Source organism: Plasmodium falciparum (genome assembly GCF_000002765.6).
Source record: "Plasmodium falciparum 3D7 genome assembly, chromosome: 1".
NCBI classification, from domain to species: Eukaryota; Apicomplexa; class Aconoidasida; order Haemosporida; family Plasmodiidae; genus Plasmodium; species Plasmodium falciparum.
This window is the reverse complement of record NC_004325.2, coordinates 565,100-584,165: the sequence shown is the minus strand read 5'-3', so window position 1 is coordinate 584,165 and position 19,066 is coordinate 565,100. Positions and strand designations below refer to the sequence as shown.

At 18.2% G+C, this 19,066-nt stretch overlaps 3 protein-coding genes and 1 pseudogene across 3 annotated transcripts, besides 1 other annotated feature; 3 read left to right on the top strand and 1 right to left on the bottom strand.

The window, feature by feature from the left end:
* Window positions 1–376: 376 nt before the first annotated feature.
* Window positions 377–6,462, bottom strand: PF3D7_0115000 (surface-associated interspersed protein 1.3 (SURFIN 1.3); the record flags this gene model as incomplete). The annotated part of the gene is made up of 3 exons (XM_001351036.1): window positions 377–5,095; window positions 5,244–5,509; window positions 5,670–6,462. 3 exons carry the CDS (start codon window positions 6,460–6,462, stop codon window positions 377–379), a joined length of 5,778 nt encoding a protein of 1,925 aa, XP_001351072.1.
* A 4,850-nt stretch (window positions 6,463–11,312) lies between these two features.
* Window positions 11,313–12,031, top strand: PF3D7_0114900 (annotated as a pseudogene).
* Window positions 11,313–12,031: a sequence feature (Plasmodium exported protein, unknown function, pseudogene).
* A 1,862-nt stretch (window positions 12,032–13,893) lies between these two features.
* On the top strand, window positions 13,894–14,681 carry PF3D7_0114800 (Plasmodium exported protein (hyp7), unknown function; the record flags this gene model as incomplete). Its single annotated transcript, XM_001351034.1, has 2 exons — window positions 13,894–13,962; window positions 14,118–14,681. The coding sequence occupies 2 exons, from the start codon at window positions 13,894–13,896 to the stop codon at window positions 14,679–14,681; spliced, it is 633 nt and encodes a 210-aa protein (XP_001351070.1).
* Window positions 14,682–17,474: 2,793 nt separating this feature from the next.
* On the top strand, window positions 17,475–17,651 carry PF3D7_0114750 (Plasmodium exported protein, unknown function, fragment; the record flags this gene model as incomplete). The annotated part of the gene is made up of 1 exon (XM_034153483.1): window positions 17,475–17,651. One exon carries the CDS (start codon window positions 17,475–17,477, stop codon window positions 17,649–17,651), a length of 177 nt encoding a protein of 58 aa, XP_034009374.1.
* Window positions 17,652–19,066: the final 1,415 nt, after the last annotated feature.

Genomic DNA, 19,066 nt, shown 5'->3' with positions numbered 1-19,066 from the left:
AATCAAAAGATTGTATAAATGTTGTATACAATTATTAAATATATATTAAGAATGAACAATATGAACATGTTTACAAGAACATTAAAGAGGGTAAAACGTTTGAAAATAAAATTATTAAGTAATAAAAAATATATATATAATAAATAAATATACAAATATATATATATATATATATATATATAAACAAATTGACAAGTATATGTCTGTTGACACATTAATAAAATATATTATGTTAAAAAGCCTCACACAAAAAAAAAAACAAATCCATATTTTAATTTATATATAGTATCTTATGTATCATAAAACTTTGTACTATACGTAAAAAATATATTTATAATTAATCAGTATGCTTTTCTTTACATTTATTATTATTCCTTCATAATGTGGATTTATTGCCCTCATTTCTACTATAACTTTCTTTTAATATATTCATTTTTTGTTTTATCATTTGTTTATTATATACAGAAGTTTCACCTTCTAAGTTTTCACTCATAATTCCTTTTTCCTCTAATTCTTTTTGAAATAATCCTTTTCGCATTTTATTCTTTTTTGCTATCTCTCCATTTTGTGTTTCGGTTATACATTTTTCAAACCATTTTCTTATTTTTATTTTTTCCTCTTCATCATTCAAATCATATATCTTATCATACTCCATATGTTCCATTTCAGATTTTGTAAAATATTCATTATTCTCCTCACTTTCTTCATAAAAACTTGTATCTAATATTGCCATAAATATATCCATTAGCAACGCTATTTTTAATATTTTATCTTTCAAATAATTTTCTAATTCTATACTATATATTTCATCACTAAAATCAATTGCATACATTTCATATCTTTCTAATAAATCATTAAACCAGTATTCATGTTCCCATTCCTCAACACTATTTATAATTTTTGATATCCATTCTTTCCATATTTTTTTTTCTTCTTCAACAAAATTTGTAATATTGTATTTATATGGCATTATACTTTTCATATGATTATTTCTTTCTTCATTCCAATCATTCCACAAATTAATAAACCATTCCTCTCTTTCCCATTCATCAATTAATTCCTTATTTCTTTCTTTCACATTATATAACAAAAATTTATGTTTCTCCAACATTTTATTTAACACCTTATCTAAATATTCATATGAATCATCCATTTTTTTATTTTCTATCCATAAATTTGTATAATACATATTTCCTTTTTTCAACAAATCAAAGCAAATATCAAAATATTCATCCTTTCTTCTATAGTCACTTCCTTGTTCATAAGTATTCTCCATATCATTATAATACATATAATTATTCATATAATCATTATTGTTGTTATCCTCTTTAATAATATCATAATTCAATATTTCCTTTTCTGTATTTATTTTATTTATCTTTCCACTTATTTTATTTCCACTTATTTTATTTCCACTTATTTCATTTCCACTTATTTCATTTCCACTTATTTTATCTCCACTTTTTTTTCTATTCCTTTTATAATATTCACTATAAACATCCATGTATTTTTTCCTCCTATTCCTTACATACTCATAAGCGTAATTATCTTCATCATTTTCATTCCTTGCAATTTTTAACCAATCCCTTTCGTTATCTTCATCTATCCATTTTAATTGTATATCATCCCAATGCTTTTTTGATATTTTTTTCTCAATATCTCTTAATGGCCTGCTTATCATGTTTTTATATTCTTCATCGTTTTCTTCATTTATTATTGATCTGAAATATCTATCTTCCTCACTCATCCATTCTTTCTTCAAATCTTTATACCAATTTTTCATTTTTAATTTTTCTATTTCTTCTTTTTGATCACTTAATAGGATACTTTTTTTCATATCATCCATATATAATTCGTTACCCTCCAAAATTTCTTGCTCTTTCAACTCATCCACACATGTATCCAAAAATATTTCTTTACTTTCCAAATATTCCTCCTTTTTGTGTTCCTCAATTATCATCATATATATTTTTATCCATATGATACATATTAATTTTTTCTTTCTATATTCTTTTAAATATTCCAAATACTCTTCATTTTCTTCCATCTCTATTAAATTTATACATTCATCTTCTTCAATGGCTCCTTTTCTTTCAATTTCTTCTAATAATTTATCAAACCATTTTTTCATAACATTTGATTCTATATGATATAAATTTTTTGCAATCCATTTTCTCCATATAATTTTTTGTCTTTGTAACATTGGGTTTTTAACATCCTCTCTTAAACTCATCAACAATTCTAAATAAGCCTTTCTCATATATTTATGCTCTTCATTTTTCCAATTCTCTTTCAATACAATAAACCATTTTTCCTTTTTCCATTTTTCTAACATATATCTGTGTCCTTCTATCCATTTGTTCCACAAATCATTTTGTCTTTCTATTACATCCATATTTAAATGTTTATATTCTAGTTCTCCTACCATTAACATGTTATTTATAATATGGGAATATTCCCTATTTTCCATAGTTCCAAATTCTTCCAAGCATATATCTAAAAAGTCTCCTTTATTCATTTCCCATTCATCATTTTTGCAGTCATTCAAAACTTCCATATGTATTTCGATGATAGTTTTCCATTTTATTTTTTTTTTATCATACAAATCATTTGAATAATCTTCCAACATATTTAATTCTATCATTCTATTTATATCTTCATTTATTTCGTCTGTTTTTAAATTTTTTTTATCTATTGCAATACGTAACCAATCTCTCTCGTTATCTTCATCAATCCATTTTATATACATATCTTTCCAATGTTTTAATGATACACTTTTTTCTAATTCCACAATGGATTTATTCAACAAATCATCTTCATATATTTCATCCTTTTTCATTAAATAAATAGAATCTATATATTTATCTTCTTCTTTTATCCATTCTTTCTTTAAATCCTTATACCATTCTTCATTTTTCCATTTTTTTTTTTTTTTGTAATCTTCCACCTTATCATATATACGAAATCCCTTTTTCATTTCATCTGCTATTATTATCATTCTTTCATTTTCTTCAGAATATTCTTCCTTTTTTAACTCATCTATACATGTATTTAAAAAGGACTCCTTACTTTTTTCTAATTCTTCATTTTTCTGTTCTTCCAAAACAGACATATATATTTTTATCCATAAAATTACTTCTAATTTTTTCTTCCTACATTTAAGTAAATCCTTATCCGATATATCTTTTTCTAAAGATAAAAAATTTTTTATAGCTTCGTCACTAATAATACCGTTTTTATCTATCTCATCCGATAACTGATTTGACCATATATTTATAATTTCTTCATTCATTTTGTTAGGATGTTTTGCAATCCATTTTTTCCAAATTATTTTTTGTCTCTGAGACATATTATATTTGTCACCCTTAAGACTAATTAATAATTCTTTGTATGTCTTTCTCATGTATTCATTTTGTTCTTTCTTCCAATCATTTTTCAATTGAACAAACCAATTTTCTTTATTCCATTTTTCTAACATATAATTGTGTCTATCTGTCCACGTATTACAAAATGATTTGGTATATTCCACTATATCGTAATTATCCCTTACATTTGTTATATAATTATAATTTTCCTTATTTTTTTTATCTTCATTTTGTCCCTTTACCAATTCTTCTATACATATATTTAAAAACTCCCCTTTATTATTATCCCACTCTTCCTTTTTACAATCATGTAATACCTCCAAATGTATTTCAATGATGGTTTTCCATTTCAATACCCTTTTACTCGACAAATAAATGCTCCTTTTTTCTATTTCATCAAAAACTTTTAATTGTTCACTATAAATATCATCCTCTTTAATTATTATATGTTTCATTTTATCTTTAGGTTTTATATATTTCGTTTTTTTTAACAATTCATCTTCTAACAAATATGCATCATAATTATCTTCATCAATCCATTTCACTTCTATATTTTTCCATTGTTCTTTTAATAAATCTTTCTGTATTTCCATTGTCGGTTTTTTAACAAATTCATGAAACTCCTTTTCATCGTCACTTTCTAAATTATATGACGAAACAAATTTATAATCTCTCCTAATCCAATCTTGTTGCATTTGCTTAAACCAATCTTCTCCTTTATACTTTTCAATTTCTTTCATTTCATCGCTTTCATATATATCTTTTTTCAAATCTTCTAACACTTCTTCTTCTATTTCTTTTTTCTTTTTTAATTCTTCCAAAGATGTATCAATAAATAACTTTTCACTTTCTATATCTTCTTCCTTTACATATTCCTCCAACATTGACATATATATTTTTATCCATAATATAACCACCAACAACTTCTTTTTATATTTTATAAATGCTTCGATTTTTTCTTCATCATATGCTTCTTTATGTTGAGATAAAAAATTTCTTATGGCCTCATCAGATATTATTCCTTCCTTTTCTAGCTCTTCAAATAATTGATTAAACCATTTATCTATAACAAATTCTCTTACTCTAATTGGATGTTTTGCAATCCATTTTCTCCAAATAATTTTTTGCCTTTGAGACATATGATATTTATCACCTCTTAAACTAGTTAATAATTCTTTATAAGCTCTTTTCATATATTCTTCTTCTTCATCTCTCCAGCTCTCTTTTAATCTTAAAAACCATTCTTCTTCTTTCCATTTTTCTAACATATGTGCATGTCGTTCAACCCATCTATACCATATATCGCTTTGCTTATTCATCATACGTATAGTTTCTATAACTTCTGGTTCATCAAATAACAAATCACTTGTTATTATATTTGTATCTGTTTTTTTTTCCTGATTTGAAAATTCATCAATACATATATTTAAAAAATCTCCTTTATTAAATTCCCATTCTGCTTTTCTTTGTTCTTCCAAAATTAACTTATGTATTTCTATAATAGTTTTCCATAACCATTTCTTTCTTTCTAACAATTTAATTTTATAAGGGTCCTCTATAATATCAATTTTTTTTGGAACATGAATTTTTTTTTTTAATTTTTCTATTTTTGTTTCTCTTATGCCTTGACGTAACTTTTCTAATTCTTCTATTCTTATATGTTCAGCAGAAGGAACCGCGCTCTTCACTTTAATTTTTTCTTTTATTTTCACAGGTATCATTGGTTTTTTCTATAATAGAAAGAGAAATATATTTAATTAAAAAAGATACGTCAATATATATTATAAAAAATATAATTTTCTTTTTAAATATACATATATATATATATATATATATATATATATATATATATATGTTAGATTCCTTTTCATTACTCACTTTATTCATTAAATTCAGAATTATGGAAATGAACACTATTAACAAAACTGCAGGAGTAAACATAAGATATGGTGTTATTTTCACAGGAGTATTACTACCAACTGTAACGTTAGAAGCTGGGATACTAACAGGGGGGGAAGTATCAAATGGAATTGCAACATCTTTAGGTTCAATATGCATATTAAAAATATTTCCAAAACCTTCTGCAGTACCTGTAATTTTTGAATGCCCAAATATAGGTGAATCAAAAAACATATTCAATTTATCTAAATAAAAATAAATAATAATTTATATGTTCTATATTATCTTTACATAATTAAATAATAATTTCACCATTTTTATTTAATATATAACATTTAATAAAAAAAAAAAAAATATAAAAAAAATTAAATTATAAATATTAAATATACAAATTATTATACATACCAAAGGTTAAACCTGGAGAACTATGTCCAAACATTCCAGATTCCGCATGAACAGGGTTAAAACCAACATATGACGGAGAATTAGAAAATCCAATAATCCCAGGAATTACATTTTTATGGTCTTGTTCCGGAATTTTAGGTTTATTTAGATCTTCATCATCAGAGTCACTTTTCTTTTCAGGTTCTTCCTCTTTTTTTTTTTCCTCATGACACTCTAATAGTGGAAATAAAAGGTGTGGTTTTCTCAAACTACATCTATTACTAATAGTATATGCTCCTTTATTTCTATCACCTTCTGTTATCTTATTATTAAACGAATCATTAATTGCATTGTCACTCATAATTACCCATTCGTTAAATTCTAAACACTTGTCTTTATCATTACTTGAATTTAGTACATCCCTTCTTTTATCCCTTTCTTCACAATAATCTGCCAACAGTTTTCTTCTATATCTTTGAATTCTTGGATAAAAAGGATAACTTCTTTTACATTTTTGATTTGAATCACTAACCATTGTTGCTTTTAAATGATCTTCAATATTTTTATTCCATGATGCTAATCTAGCATTTCTTGGAATATTTAGGAAATCACCTGTACAAAACAAATCTTTTACTTCATCAATTTCATAGTTTAAATCCCTACATGGTTTTTCATAATCAGTTGCATTTTTTATACTACTAATTCTATCGGAAACATAACTTTTTAACCTTTTCAAAAAAACACTAAAATATAAGGGATATGCAGGAGAACTTATCCTCTTTTTGTATACGGACGTACTTATTTTAACAGCCATTTAATTAATAATAATATAAATTGTTCCTTTTTTTTTTTTTTTTTCCTCTTCTTTTTCTTTTCTACACTTATACATTTAATACATAACTAATAAAAACTTTATATTTTATACAATATAAGAATAATATAAATATTCAAAAAATACGATGTTGTACTATGTATTCCTGATGTATAAATAGTAATATAATATAAGCACACGTGTATTTATTTAGTGCACTTTATATTTTTTCTTTATTTATGAATTATTTTTAAATATCACAAATATATATATATGTATATATATATTTTAAATTTTAAAAAAAAATTGTATATATTTGATATTTATAAAAATATAAATGAACGTATCATAAAAAAAAAAAAAAAAAAAAAAAAAGGAACAAAGTTAAAATATATTCATCAATACCACTATATAAAAAAATATTCCTATAAATAATATATTTCATTCATTATTAATCCTTAATAAAAATATCATGAAAAGATGTGCATTAAGGAAAATTATTTTTAAAAATTATTTATTCATCTAGATGTGAACGAATTTATATAATTTTTAAAATTTTTAAATTTTTTATGTTTTTTCATATAGTATAATTTAATTTATATTCATATTAATTTATATTACAACCAATGAATATATATTATGAGATAATTTTATATTAAATTTTTTTTTATAATACATATATAATATATATATATATATATATAAATTTATTTATTTATATTTATTTAAAATAAATCCATGTTTATTCAATTATCCTATATTCTTAAAATATATGAGAATACATTTTATTTATTTAATTTTGTAGGCCATATTTGACGTTTTTTATATATTTCTACATATTAATACGTACACTTTCAACATAAAATATATACAAAAAAAATTAATATATTATATTATTATTTCCTTTTACAATAAATCCATAAGGAAGAAGACCACATTTTAAATATATATATATTTATATGCTTGTATATATTTTTTTTTTTTTTTTTCGCAGCTATATCATTTTTCATGCTTGCACTTTTGTTACTGTTCCATTATTTTTATTATACATGGATAATAATAAGTGTACACATATATTTAGAAGAGTAAAGTGAATGAATGAATAAATAAATGAGGATACTATATTATCTTCATTTTACAAAAATGATAAAAATGAAAAATACATATACATTTTAAATAGAAATTAAAGCATACATATATACATATATACATATTTATGTATATGTTCTTTTCTTTTTTTTTTTTTTTCCTATACAAACATAATAAGTTATTTTTATCTTTATCATCCCTTTAATATCAGTTTTATTTACGTATTTTATAAGAATAAATAAAATATAGAGAACAACAAAAAAATATATATAATATATTCGTAAATAATTCTTAAAAAAGTAAAATATATATATATATACTTCTTTTTTATATACATATAATTTTTATTTGCTACATAAAGGAATATATATGTGAATTATGGGCTATAAATTTATAGTGTTTCCTATTCAAAATTAAAAAACAAATATAATCAATATTTATATTACCATTATGTGTTTTTTTTTTTTTTTTTTTTTTTTTTTTCCGTAATTTTTTATCATACATATAAATACATTAACTTTGATTAAAGGAAATTTCATCCTTTCTTTATACATTAATTTCCAACATATTTTATATATTTTATTATGTATATTTTGATCTTTATCCTCTTATATTATTTATCGTTTTATTTTATATTTTTTCATTTCTTTATTGTTAAAAATTCACAATTATTTTTTTTTTTTTTTTTTTTTTACAAAATAGTTTAATTCGAATAAAACAATCCTTTTTCTTTTTGTAAAATTATATCTTTTGTAAAAAAAGGATCACTTAAATATCGTATATAGTTGTGTCATAATATGTAGTATTTATAAAACCATTTTAAAAATTGAATAAATAAATAAATATATATATATATATATATATTATTATTACATTTATATATCATGTTTTATTTATTATCTTTAATGAAAAACATAATGCTTCAAACAAATATTATCTAAAACACAAATTAAAAAACAACTTATTATATATTTTTCCTTTTTTTTAATATATTCAAAGATATAAAGTATTTTTTCCCTTTTTTCTTTTTAATAATATCCTGCATATACTACACATAAAAAAGGTATATTCTCATATATATATAAATATGTCATTATAATTTTCAATATATATATTTACTCTTATGAAAAAAAAAAAAACCACACAAATATTATATTTATGTAAAATACAGTTGGTAAATATAAAGAAATAATATTCATATATTTAATTTTTTTTTTTTTTTCAAAATATTTTTCTAAAATATATATGTATATTATAAGATATATAAACATATATATATATTACACACACACAAAAAAAATAAAGACAAAAAAAAAATTTTAATCATCTTATATGTCCCCTCTAGAAAAAAAGCAATTCCAAAAAATAACAATTCATTTATTCTTAATATATATATATATATATATTTTTTTTTTTTTTTTTTTTTATACATAAAATATTATTATACATATATAATTAATTTCTTATAATATTTATAAGTATCAAAACTCAATTAAGCCTTTTATAAATTCTTTTATACTTACAATTTAAAATATTAAAGAAAAAAATTAAAATAAAATGAACAATCAACACTATTATACGAAGACTTCCTATATATATATATATATATATATATATATAAAATAAAAATTATATTCTTACTATATTAATATATAAAAAAGAAGAATATAAAAATATTCATTTCGTTTTATTAAATTGTTAAACATGTGCATTAACAAATAGCTTTATATAGAAACATTGTAACTATTTAGTAAATAAATAAATATATATGTACATTTATTTATTTATTCCTTTTTTAATATGTAAACATATTATTATATCTCCCCTTTAATACATAAAAATGAAACATATATCATATTGGTAAATAATAATCATAAAATACAGGATAACATATTATATACCTCTTAAAAGAAATAAAATATTTGTATAAAATAATATAGAAAATATGCTTCTTTTAATATTAAGAGAAATATTGAATTAATATATTACATATAAAAATATATATATATATTGATTTATATATGTATGTATGTATGTATGTATGTATAACACTTAAATATATTTCCTTTTCACATAACAATTATATTATCGATAAAAAAAAGGATCTCCTAAATATTTTTTTTACACTTAATTAAAAACAATATTATCAAAATATATATTAAGCTTTCCATAAAAAAAAAAAAAAAAAATGGAACCACTAGAATATTAATGAACTCATATTATATACATATCAAATTTTTGTCTTATATATCCGAAAAAATTAATCAATTAAAAATAATGTTTTAAATATTGAGGTATTTTTTACCATTATTATATATTAATACAAAAATGTATTTATACATTTATATATTTATACATTTATATATTTATATATTTATATACTTTTTTTCTTTTTTTTTTTTTTTTTTTTCTCCACCAAAAAGTCTCAATTGATCATACCCTATGATAAATAAAAATATGTTTTATAAATAAAAAGAAATATTGTTATAATCAAATATGTATTAATAAGAACAGACAAAATAATAAACAATAAATAAATAAATAAATAAACATATATATATATATATATATATATATATATATATAGGAATGTTTTTAATGTTGTATTTTTACAAGACACATTTAATCCATATAATTATATTAAAAAAAAAAAACTAATCTTTAACATGAAACTTTATATATATATATATAATATTAATGTGTAATGTAAAATACACAGTAATTTTTTATTAACAATCATAATTAATTATCATAAATATATCATTTTCTCCTTTATTTTTCTATATTAGTCATACACATTATTATATTTTTTTCTTACACATTCATAAAGAGAACATATAAACAACACATCATAAATAATTTATAGGAATTGTCAAGAAGGAAATGCTAGAGCTAACGTAATAATTATATAAAATATAATAAATCATGTTTATTCTTGTTGAATATTCTTATTCTAAAAATATTTATTCTTTTGCTTTTACATTAATACTAAAAAAAAAAAAAAAAAAAAAAAAAAAAACATAATAAACGTAAAAAATATGTTCATATTATTCATTTTATTATAAACAAATAATAGTAAATACTATTTCCCTCGTTTTAATATTATAATTTTGTATACTTATTATACCGTCGTTGTAAAATAAAATAATATAGTAATTATATATATATATATATATATATATATATGTTAATACGTTAAAACTTATGATTTGTAGTCTTCATATATTAATTTTTGGTTATATTATTTTATATATTAATTACTTTTGAATCAATTAAAAAGTTTGTTCTTTAGAGATATACATACATGATATAAGTGAAAACAAAATATTTGAATGAAAATATTATATACATATGTCTTTGTCCTATTCCCTTCACGCATTTAAAAAAAATATATATTATATAAATATATATAAATATATATATATATAATTTAATATATTATTTTTTTTTTCTGATTTTCACATTATAAGCATATTGTATATATATATATATATATATATATATATATATATATATATATATATATATATGTTTTCTTTTTTTTTTTTTCTTTTTTTTTTGTTATCTATAAATATATATAATATCACATTTTTATTTTTAAAATGAAATAAAAAGGAGAAAGAAACAATTATAAAAATAAAAATATATTTAATATTTTAAAATGTGTTTACAAAATGAATATATTATAAATACATATGTGTGGGAATCTTTCATTTATATTATAAAAATGTGAATAAAATGACAAAGGAAATTTTTGAGGAACTATGCTTTTTTGTTTTTTTAAATTATCTACATGTCTCACTCTAATATATACATTTCTAAATTATAATAAGGTAACAAATATATATATATATATATATATATATATATATATTATTATATACTACTTTATTTTTTTTTTTTTCTACAATAAAGATGATATATTTTGTGTTCTCTATAAAACACATTGCAAAGGACAACTCAAAAACAACAGAATTTTAACAATATCGCAAAATATAAATCCACCGAACAAAAAATCATTCCAAAAGTATGAGATACAAGGAGAAATAAAGAAAAAAGAATATGTACAAGACTTATTTGTAATTGATTGTTCAGGTTTGGACAAATTATCAAAAAATAACTCATATAATAATACAAACCAAATGAAAAATAAAATGTTCAAGGAATATGAAGAAATGTATTCACAACTATATGGACCCAAAAAAAAAAAAAAAAAAATTACAATATATTTAAAAATACATTAAAATTATTACACTGCTTGTACCCTAAACATATAAACAGATTACTAAGATTAGTAATGAGAAGATTCATAACTATACCATTATCAGTATTTATAATACTTCTAATAGGAATACTCACAGGAGGTTGTGCTCTCATTCCTTCTATTTTTGTAATTACATCATATATATCAATAGGTATATGTTATTTGATTGTACCTCTATTTGCATTATTATTACACTTGAAATATTCTAAAAGTTATTAAATAATAATTAATAAATAAATATATTACATATATGTGCAGTATTATTTTGTTATTATTATTATTTTTTATTTTTATTTATTTTTTTTTTTTTTTTGGTAATAACATTTTCTCTCTTTTTTTTTTTTTCTTGTTTTGCTTTTATGTTCATTTGATTATATTTTAACTTTTGTGTACAAATAATCTTCAAGATATATCAATATATATTTATCTCAAAAAAAAAAAAAAAAAAAAAAAAAATTTCCTCTTTATATAACTAGCATTATGACCTTTGTTTTTCTATACAAATATTAATGCTCATATTAATAATAAATATATATATATAATTTATAATTAAATTTAAGTTACTATTATTTTATATTACATAATGTAGGTTTTCATTTCTTTTTTTACAGTTTATACTGCATATAATTTATATATAATAGTTTATTTATTTTAATAATAAAATAAGAATTATATATATTAATTAAAAGGTAATATTATACGTATATACATTTATTATTTATATATTATTAAATTTTACATTATTAATTTATTAGAACATATAATAATCGTAATAATAATAATAATAATATATATATTTTAGCTACATGTTCTTTTTAGAACGTGATCTTTGTTTTGTTTTTTTTTAATAATAAATCCTATAGTAATGCACTACATATAAAATATTGTGCATATATTATTATATATACTTATATATATTTATATATATGTAACATATGCTTATTAATTAATTTTTTTTTATCAATTCATAAATTAATATGAACTTCTCTAAATTCTAATATTGGAAAATTAAAAAAAAAAACTATTATATTGTTATATCAATATTAATTGTTTAGTTATCATATATTCTTATTCTATTAATCATGTTTATGTATATAATATAATATTAATTAATAAATTATTATAGACCATCTAAATTCAACGTATATGTTATTATATAAAAATAAATAAATAAATATATATATATATATATATATATATATATATATTTATTTATTTATATTTATATGATGTTATTTTATTTTATTTTATTATTTTTTTTTTTTTTTTTTATTATAGATATATTTGACATTCCATTTCATTTAAACAGATTTATAATATATTATTATTACAATATTACTAAATCATTATTATTTTTTTTGTTTTATAATTTTTTCTTTTTTTTCTTTTTTTTGTTGTCACTATTTCTATTATCACATTTTTTTACTAATTTTCCTTATATGGTAATTTAGATTTTATAAAATAATTACATTATATTTATATACATTAACAATATATAAGGTTTTTACAATATATAACGTTGTTGTTTTTCATACATATATTATTTATATAACCATTCATTAGATCTATATTTATTTTTACATATCATTCCCTATTTATTATTATTTTTTCATTTGAATAATTTACATGAATTAAACATGAATATAAAAAAATTTTAGATAGCATTTTGTAATATAATAAGGATTATTTAATTAATCAATAAATAGAAGAAATCATATATATATATATATGTGTATATGTATTATTGCTTAAACAAGTCTACATATGTTGTGAAATATGAAACCTAATATTTTTAAAGATAAATTCAAGTACAGTGTTGTAAATTTTACACTACTAAATATATTTAGTTTCATTGAAGAATATATATTTACTTTTTTTACAGTTTATAAATATATAAATATATATATATATATATTTAAATTAATGCATAAAATATGTAAGTAATATTAAAATTAATAAGTATATTATAAATACATAATATATATATATACATATATATTTATTTATTTATGTATTTATTTTTATTTATTTATTTACGTAATGTTCTTTCCAATATTGTATAATACTAAATTAAAAGAACTATGTATTCTTGTTTCTATAAAACCATAATATATTTCATTTTAATATCAATATTTCTAAAATATAATAATGTAAGTTAAAATAAAAAAAAAAAAAAAAAAATCATACTACTATATAAATAGATGTTACATATGAACAAGTAAAATATATATATATATATATATATATATATATTTATTTATTTATTTATTTATTCATTTATTTATGTATGTTCTTCATTTTGTAGTGTAATATCAAAAACAGTCATAAACAATATGATATCTATACTATCATAAAATTTAGATCTTTATCCACATATTATTCCTCAGGAATAAAAAAGGAAAAAAAATTATTATTTAAAGACAAGTTAAGAAACAAAAATGAACAAAAAAAAGAATTTATAGAAGACACTTTTGTTATCGATTGTTCAGGGTTAAAGAAATTATTAGAGAACAAATCATTTGAAAAATACGACATGGAAATAAGAGATTCTATGTTTAAAGGATATGAAAAAATGTATTCAGAACTATATGATAAGAATATGGAAAAAAAAGAAAAAGAAAATTTATTTAAAAAATTTTTAAGCTTATTACATCGTATACCTTCAAAATATATAGATAAAATGTTAAATTGTCTTATGCAAGATTTTGTATCCGTACCAATATACGTAAGCATATTATTCATAATAGTATTGCTAACAAGTTGTGCTGCCACTTGTATATCTATGGCATATAGTACAATTTTTTGGAGTTATGCATTAGTACCTGTTTTTGCATTATTATTATATTTAAAAAAATCTGAAAGTTTTTAAAATTAATAAATATTTTTATAAATTATAATATTAATTATACTATGATATTATTTTATTTGTTTATTTATATATGTTTATTATTATTATTATTATTATTATTATTATTATTATTATTATTATTTTATTTTTTTTTTTTTTTTTTGTTTCTTTTTTGTTTTTTTCTTGTTTCTTTTTTGTTTTTTTTTCTTTTTTTTTTAATATATTCTTCCATTTCATTCTTTTAAATTATTTTTTATAAATAAATTTTAGATAATATCTATATTTCATTATATTAAAAATAAATAAAAACACATACACATTAGGTGCATATATTTCAATATTACTAGAACACATAATCTAACAAAAATATATTTATCTAATATAGACACTTCATCGCTTATTAACAATACATACAGATATAAAATTATTCCTTATTAATTATTATAATATAATATAGAATACTCATATTGTTAGAAGTTATATTATAATTATTTTCATCTATTTAAAAATAAATAATATAGTTTATATATAATAAAATGAAACTACTTGTTATGACGTATCCTACTATATGGACATATAATAAAATTTATATATATATATATATATATATACAAATGTGAGCATGTTGTTATCTATTTATTTATATAATACACATACCATTCATTACCAGTGGGAATACTAAAAAAAATAAATAAAATAAAATAAATTAAAAAAATAAATATTCATTTAATATTAATAAAATATTGCTCTTTTTTTTTTTTTCTTCTTTTTTAAAATCGTTATTTAAAAGTAATATACATAAAGGAAAAAAGAATATTTGTATGATCATTCAGTTTAATTGAGAATATCTTTATATTATTTTATTAGCTCTTATTTTACTATTTTTTTATGATTTTTATTTCATAAATTATATAAATATCAAAAAGTAATATTATATATAATATTTATATATACTAGAGAAATCATATTACAACAGAACATTTATATATATATATATATATATATATATATATATATATATATAAATGTTCTGTACTTCAATGTATGCAACTAAATATATATTTTTTCAAATGATAGATAATTAAAGATCAAATAAAAAAAAAAATAATAATATAATATATAAGTAAAACATATATTTATATATATATATTATATTTATCTTAATGATAAGTATTTTATATAAATACAATTTTATATTTAAATTAAAATTTAAAATTTTTGAAAATAATAAATTTTATATTCTATATTTAGTTACCAAAAATTTATTATATAATATATATTATATATATAAATATGGCATGTTATATTAAAATTATATTATTATAATATTATTATAATTTTAAAATAATAAAAAATATTTTTTATGGTGTTATTTCCTTATTTCAAATATTTATAAAACATATTCTTTGTTCTAAAAAAAAAAAAAAAAATTTAATAACTGTTATTATATTCTCATTTTTTTTTTTTTTTTTTTTTTGTTATTTGATCTATAATAAATTTTGTTTTAATTTTACTAATATGGTTATATAGGGTTGTTCAAAATAATTACCTTATATATATATATTTAATTTTTCGTGCAATTAATTTATATTTTTATCTCAATTTTACATATATATAATAATAATGGTAATGACATATACTTAAGTATATAAAAATTCCATATTATTCCAATAATAAATGCTGCGATACATTTAGGGTGAACTTATTTTAAAATCTAATCATTTTAATTTTTTTATTCTCTTTTCATAAATTATAGATTATATATATATATATATATATATTATTAAGAAAACAAAATAACCATTCTAACGAAACATAAATATCGATATAACTGTCTGTTATCTGTAATATGTTTAACAATATAAATCTATACAGATGTATGTATAAATTGTTAACATGTTGGTAGCACCATTAATATTATACATTATCATAGATAATTATTATTATTATATATGAGAATCACAATAATAGTACCATAACATATTATAATATGTGTGTCTAACATACATATATGTAATTTGTTTTACAAAAATATTATATGATGATAAAATAGTTATAATAAAACGATGATAATTATTATGATAATTATTATGATAATTATTATGATAATGATTATTATGATGATAGTAATTATATTACCTTATAATTCATATTATACAACTAGCTATAAAAAATACGTCAATTTTATAAAACTTGAATAAATAGAACATAAAGGTATACATAATATTAAGAATAAAAGTAATAAACCGATTTTACTAAAATATTTTTTGTTATATTTTTTTTATGATGTTATCCTAATATGTGTATATATATGTATATATAATAATTATATAAAATATATAAAACTAAAATGATAACATAATAATAGTTATTTAGTTGTGATGATTATTATATTTACTTCAACTTTCACTTTAATGTTTACTTAAAATATAACTTATTTCTATAAAATAATATATAATAATCATATTTTTATTTGAAGTATTAAAATTTTGTAAATAAAACGTATGTATATTATCTATATATATTTTGTATTATATTTGCATACATAAATTATTATATATATATAAATATGACATTCATTTATTTCTTTATATTAATTATTTATTTTTTTTTTTTCAGAGTATATTCATATGTGACAAAGGTGAAAAAAATGGATGATGTTATTTATCATATTATATAGAAAATTATTTACTTATATATGAATATAAATGTTATCATCATTTTGGTGGTAAAAAACCTGCATGTCGAAATATTAAATACAGTACATGATACAAATCAATGCATGATATTGGATAGGCACTATCATCCACAGATATGAAAAATACTCTTAATTTTTATAAATTAGTTAAAGATGGAACATCAATTGATGAAATGAAAAATTATATTTATGCTTTTATAAAGTATTATGATATATTAAAAAATAATTTATTTAATGAGCATAAGACAATATATACAGAAAGGATGAAAAATAAACAAAGATTTGATATGTAAACTAAATTTATATTAATATCAATTATGTTGTTATATAGAAAATACATGTATATATAATCTTTATATATATTAGATAAAAACTTAATGTAACATATATTTAATAAATTGTTTATATTTGTTCTTATACAAAGTAATAACTAATAACACAAACACAAAATATATAATTTTATAATATATAATTATTGGTGAATATACATCATCCATTTGAAAATTCAATTTTAATAGTATCAATATATCTGTTAATTTATGAAAAAAATTGATTGGTTATTTATTTCACAAATCCTTAAAAAATATTTTTTTCTAAAATAAAAAATATATATATATATATATATATATATATATATATATACGTACAAGGTTCATGATATATTAACAATATTTTAATGTTCTGCTTATTCGTTGTTTTTGTTTCGTTCTTGCTTTTTCATTTTTTTCTAGTTATAAATTTTTCTTTCTTTTTTTGGTTTAATTTTTTTTTTATAGTTATAAATTATGTATAAATTAAAAATAAATAACTCCGTTTTTTTTTTCGTAATATGTATAACATCGTGTTACTTATTTAATAAATAACAACAATATATAAATTAAAATATATAGTAATTAATTATTTTGTTACAACAAGTAATAATACAATTAATGTATGATAAATTGTAATATACTATTACTATTTTAAGAAATATATATATATATATAATAATAATTATTATTATTATTTATAGAATATATTTGTATAAGATAAAACACTACATAAAACAATACGATATATTGTGTAATAGTATATATAATTTCTCATTTCCTTAGATTTTTTTTTTTTTTTTTTTGAATTTTCTTTTCTAATAATAATAAATATTAAAAATATTTTTTTGTGATAATTATATAATTAAATAGTTTAATAATTAATAATTTTTTCAAATAAGTTCAAATATTTTTATAAATATAATAATATTAATCTTTGCAACTACGTAGATAAATTAGAGAGAAAGTATAACATCCAACAATTTTTAGAACAACAAAAAAAATAATAATAACAAAACCTAAAAAAAATACAATTACTTTTAGTTTGAAAAATAATTATTTCTTTTATTATGATACACAATATTTATTGTAAATTGTTTTATATAATTGAAATGATACCGAATTTATGTTGTAATATCTATTATATTCATATATGTTCTAATAAGTTATTGTATATGCATTGTGTACCTTTAACAATTATTTCTCTACACATTTTTATCTTATTTATTACGAAAACGAGTTGTTTGCAACTATAGTTTTACTTGTTATTAATATGTATAAGAACAAAAAAAAAATAAAATTAATATTATAATTTATTGTAGGATATAAAATTACCTTTTAGTAGAAATTAAAATTAAAAATTATAAGAATTATGGAAATATTTTATTATATTATATTAT